At 45.4% G+C, this 6000-nt stretch overlaps 1 protein-coding gene across 1 annotated transcript in view; it reads right to left on the bottom strand.

Moving 5' to 3' along the window:
• Positions 1–291: 291 nt before the first annotated feature.
• Positions 292–6000, bottom strand: part of LOC113517146 (leucine-rich repeat serine/threonine-protein kinase 1) — a 62791-nt gene continuing 57082 nt past the window's right edge. The window contains 4 exon segments of the mRNA XM_052897913.1: positions 292–3342; positions 3470–3649; positions 4066–4185; positions 5059–5192. Of these exon segments, the coding sequence (XP_052753873.1) occupies positions 3259–3342; positions 3470–3649; positions 4066–4185; positions 5059–5192 (518 nt within the window). The 3' untranslated portion in view covers positions 292–3258.

Genomic DNA, 6000 nt, shown 5'->3' with positions numbered 1-6000 from the left:
TGTTTCGCCCATGATACCTCCCATGCGTTGCCATTCCTAAAGACTCCGATGTTATTCCTCTGTACCCAGTAAACCTTCGAACCGAAACACAGCCAGGTTTCACTGACAGGTTGACTGGTAGAGAATCCCTATAGTATTAAGTCCGCCTTTTTTACCACAATTTATTAAACGGCATCGTAATAATCGCGCCATTTTGTTTGTACGTACTGTTACAACAAGCATACGGCTCGCCTAGGTACGGAATAAGATATAGGAGACAAAGGGATGTAAAAAGAGAAAAAAAAAAACATATTTAAAGTTTGTAATATTTTATTCAAAGTCTTTGGTTTTAGATAACTTAATAATAAATACAATAAATAGAGAAAGCTTATTAAACAAAATGGACACAGTTTCACAACATTTGGCTTTTACATTATACATACACATTGCGATAATTCGAGTACAAAATTCATATTTATTTTAATAGCAATAAAGTTTATAATCAAATGAAATAATGCTCGGAACACAAAATCCAATATGTCGCGTTTTCTATCTCGCTCACACCATAAACGGTAGAGGGAGAAGGCATTGTTTGTAGTGTGGACGACCAGCCTCATTGCTAGCAATATACCCTGCCAAATCTACCAGCACGTGGTCCTGGAAACCATCGTGCTGAATTCCTGGTGTCTTCATCACGATGGGCTCGCTATCCCTTACTGACGCCCCACCAGATTATACCGTTAGCGCAGGCGGAGTTACCATTCCATTTTCATTCTCCAAAAAAAAAAAAAAAACTGGACGATGTCTGTACATCTCGGGTGGTCCCGGCATAGAATAGGCCACCCCTTCCTTTACCGTGGGTGTCGTGTGAGGAGACTAAGGGAGGGCGACGGATGGGCAGCAGCGTCTCTCTTAAAACATGACCAAAACCTAACTGCGGTTGCCAATCCGCCTGCCAAGCGTGGCAACTACTGGCAAAACCTCCCAAGACGGATGCTTATGTTTAGCAGTGGACAGATAATGGGTAAGATGATGGATTGTCTGTCTGTCTGTATGTTTGTTTCGACATCACGCAAAAACTATTGTACCAAATTGAATGCAGTTCTCACAGTTGTATTCCTGAAGGCAATTTAAAATCTAGTTTTCTTCCTTCTGAACTGTACGCGTAACTAATACAGTGGGGGGAAAGGGATTGTCAATAATGGAGACTGAGAATCCCATTGCTAGCTATATACCCAACCAGGTCGACCTCCTTGCGGTTCCCCTGGCAACTATCATGGTTAATTCCTGATGAATTCATCATGATGGGCTAACTGGCCTGTTTTCATTCTCATCTATCACCCTTCACTGGTGCTCCGCCAGCGTATCCCGTTAGCGCAGGCGGGGTTACCATACCATTTTCACCCATCAAAAAAAAACTAATACAATATTTAAAGAGGTTAGCTGACAATTTAAAAAAAAAAACTTTTTCTGATACTTATGATTGTATAAAAAAAAAAAGAAAATATTTAAGCTAAAACAATAATAGTATCCCTTACACCTTGTACAACGCAATATTGAAGATTTTGCATTAATTTATAAATCTACCGCTAATTTAATTCATTTAATTAGCATTTAATGCAAAAAAAGGCATTTTATTTCATTTAACTACAACAATGTAGTACGTTAACAATTATATATATATATTTTTTTTTTAAAGATAAACGCTCGTCTTTATATTCCAATAGGTGGCGCTAGTGATGCGATCGACAAATTAGGGAATCGTGTCGGTATTGTTGTTCGCTATTGTTCCTTTGTTTTTACGATATACAAAAAATGTATTGGTTTATAAGAGATGTCAATTAATTATATTAATAAATAATAAATAAATAGTATATTTAAATAATAATTAACCCCCCCCCCTCATCACTGATAAACCATAAACGATACAACGCAAAAGTCTTACAATTAAAAAGTCTACTATCTATGAATCATCATTTCGATATAATCATTTCGACGTACAGCGCCACAACGACACCGTGGTATCGGAACTAATGGGCCATCTTCAAATATGTAATTTCTTATATATATATATATAATTTACAAACTTAATTTTCACAAATTGAGTATACATTGTCCACGATAACACGGCACGCACCCCCCCCCCCCTTCCTCCACCTGTTCCCACCACCGCGTGCGCCCGTATATAGAAGCGGCGCTCTGTTCGTGTTCATCTGGGGGGGGGGGGGGTGTATCCCCTGGTAGAAACCTTGCACATTTTTAATTTAGATTGTGGAGAGGCGCGCCATGTTATCGTGGACAGTTTATAAACCCGCAGAACCCGCGCTCACTAGCTTGTGGCTTGTGGCAACCTGACATTTGTGGCAGTGTACCAACATCACGTAAACACCCGTTCACTCGCTCATTCATTCCACCACACTTACACACACGGGAAGGAATTTTTAAATTTAATTGAATTTTTCTCACAATTTATATTATTTTTATAACGTCACGAACTAAGAGATTCCTATCTCCACTATATGTACAAGACCCGAAACATTGAGGCCGATTCTGTGGCGCCATCTATCTTAACCTATTTCTATTAAAATTTCAGTATGATATACAGCGACCGGCATACACAGACCACCAGTGTATGCCGGCTGAAGAACCCAGCGACCCGGAGGTCGTCGCCTCCGGAGTCGAAGCCGGGGTAGTGGGGTATACCCCGAGGCCCCTACCTTGCCCGCCCACACATCATCTGACGGGCATTAGATGCCCTTGTTGATTGATATTGCAGCGAAATATTTATTATGTAAACCAATATGAATTAACTTTCTTATAGAGTTAAGTCAAAATTAAAAATATATCTTTAGTCTATGATAATTAAGCATGAGTAATATATTTTTTTTATTCAACTTAGAATGGCAAACAAGCTGATGGCCCACCTGATGGTAAGTGGTAACCGTCGCCTATACACATGAATAACGGATCACAGAACATCACTCTGATAATCACGGTCTCTCTCATGTGTTGCAACTCCTTAGGACTATGGTGTTACGTCTCTGTACCATATCCCACTTCATTGCCATACCCCACCACAAACATGGCCATGAGAGCAAAACTGCTTCATGGCATTAATGTCAACAGCACGACCACGACCAATCTTTCTTTTACCAACCGTCCAACAATGTGTCCCGAACTGTCATGCAAATTGTCGAGACGCGTGCAAGGCTGACCAGCTGGTCGCCCTGTCCGCTGCGGCTGTGGAGCCGCTAGTCCTGGCGGCGTGCGACGCGTGCCTTAGTCGGGCAGCCAGTGGTGCGCCCGCCACAACAGGCAGTAGAAGCCACTGTACGTGTTGCCCGCGTTGCTTGTGGAATTTGACTGGAAAATATATTTTTTTAAATTAGTAACTGATCTGGAGTCATTACCGTGTTTTTTTACGTTCACGCGAGTGAAGAATAAATAAATAAATATAAAAAATGGATAAGTATGCGAGAGCAGCGCGTACCGGCGTGGGCGTGGGCGTGGGCGTGGGCGTGGGCGCGTACCGCTGCAGCAGCGGCCGGTAGCCGCGCCCGAACGTCGCCAGCATGTCGCCCTCCGGCGCCGCGCCGCCGCCGCCGCCGCCGCCGCCGCCGCCGCCGCCGCCGCCGCCGCCGCGCCACCGCAGCGGCACTATCGCGCGCACCTGCGTACACAACGCGCGGACTTTTGTGAAATTTTAGTTCAATTTTAACAATCTTTGTGGGGCAGTGGTAAACTTGTTACTTTGACTAAACGGGGGCTCGAATTCAGTTTCTGGCGGGCCCAATTCAAAAAATAAACCTTTCTAATTGGCTAGTGTTCTGTATTGTACTACTATATACGTTCTTCGCTTGATAGAAAAAAAAAAACAAATCTATGTCATTAGAGAAGACAGCGACTAATCGTAGCGATCAGTAGCAAGCATATTCGTTTCCTTCTTATAATAGGGCTTGGCCCTGTATTGCCTGTTAATACGCATAATATACACCACGACCATTCGCAGCGACTAATCGTAGCGACTAGTCGCAGCGATTAGTCGCGGCGACTAGACGCGAGTAGACGGGCGGCCGCGGTACGTACCTCGCCCTCGTAGGGCCGGAAGACGGTGAGCGGACGCAGCGCGGCCACGTCGGCCACGATGAGGCAGCCCCACGCCGTGCCCACGTACACCAGGCCGCGGGACACGCACATCGCCGTCACCTGACCGCATTGCAATTTCACTTTTCCATTCATATGTACGTCAATAGGGATTTTTTTAATGGTTGACAATGGAATGGTAGGTATGCTAACGAAGCACCAGGAATACATGATAGGTGAGGATGAACGGGCAGGTCAGTTAGCCCATCGTGATGAATACACCAAGAATTCAACACGATGGTTTCCAGGGGGGACCACGTGAAAGTGGACCTGACAGGGTATATTGCTAGCAATGGGACGGGTAGTCCGCATTCCTAACAATATTTTCCGGGGGGAAAGGGATTGTTAGTAATGGAGACAGAGAATCCCATTGCTAGCAATATACCCAACCAAGTCGACCGCCTCGCGGTTCTCCCTGGAAACTATCATGATCAATTCCAGATGAATTCATCATGATGGGCTAACTAGCCTGTTTTCATTCTCATCTATCACCCTTCACTGGTGCTCCGCCAGCGTATCCCGTTAGCGCAGGCGGGGTTACCATACCATTTTTACCCATAAAAAAAAAAACAATCTTTTCCCCCTTCGTGAACAGGGTTACCGTAATGTACATTTATTACTCAGTTAATTAGGTTTTTGATCTGTAAGACAGCGAGTCAATCATAAAAAAGCAAGTCTTTAAACGTTAATATAACAACAATCTCATCATCATCATCACCATATCAGCCGTTAACTGCCCACTGCTGAACATAAGCCTCCCCCATAAGGGGGGATATTGCCAGTAGTTGCCACCTTTGGCAGCCGGCAGGCGGTTTAGCAATCTTAGGCTTTGGCGATGTTTGAAGAGGGTCGCTGCTGGCCACGCCCCGCTCGTCAGTCCCTGCCTCTGCGAGTGCATATGGTATGTGCGTCAGCATGTAGCGGCAGGCGGCGCACCGTGCAGCGCTCGAGCGCGAGGTGGTCGTCGATGGCGATGGACTGCAGGCTCTCGGAGCACGGCGCCAGCTTGCTGCAGTCCAGCCGCGCGCCACGCACGCGTCCACGCACGCACCACTGCCACACGCACACGCCTGCCGCCCAGGCACGGTACGACGCGGGATTAGCAAGAGAAAGAACGTACAATTAGCTTGGCTGCAAGAAATCGTTACTTAGCGACCAGGTCGCTCATTGTTGGCTCTTATCTCTTTATTATTATTAACTGTCCCATTGCTGGACATACGCTTCCACTATACTTAGTGCTGAAAGCAATCCAGAAGTACATGTAGGCATCATCACATCGACTGTCAACTGTCCACTGCTGGGCATAGGCCTCCCCAATCAGAGGGGTTTCGTCAGTAATCACCACGCTTGGCAAGTTTGGTTGACAACCGCAGTTAGGACTTAGTGGTGTTTTAAGAGGGATGCTGCTGCATGCATGAGTTGCTGCATGAGTAAATGATGGAAAGTGGTAACCGTCGCTTATAGACATGAGCAGTACCGTGCACATAACATAGTATACTGTTTCGCCCACGATACCCCCCATGCGTTGCCATTCCTGAGAAATCAGGTGTTATTCCTCTGTACCCAGTAAATTCACTGCCATATCCCACCCTTTAATCCGAAACACAGCCACGCAAACACAACTGCTTCACGGTTGAAACACGAATGGGACAAAAGTCAGTATCAGTCTGTATCCGGTTATCCAATCAATTATCCAATATACCAGGGCTGGCCAATCGGTCGATCGCGACCACTAGTCCAGTGGACGGTGGCAAGGCGAACAATATAATACATTGCTAATCGAGCGGAGGATGCTCGGACGCGACGCTCGCACTAATATAAACAAGTAGTCGCCGAGAAGCAGTTTCAGTCTTACGTTCTCCCTCTTAATACAACAAA

This window comes from Galleria mellonella, unplaced genomic scaffold (genome assembly GCF_026898425.1).
Source record: "Galleria mellonella isolate WM207_F2 unplaced genomic scaffold, CSIRO_AGI_GalMel_v1 utg121, whole genome shotgun sequence".
Taxonomy (NCBI): Eukaryota; Metazoa; Arthropoda; class Insecta; order Lepidoptera; family Pyralidae; genus Galleria; species Galleria mellonella.
Note: the sequence above shows the minus strand (reverse complement) of the source record. Positions and strands in the feature narration are given on the sequence as shown.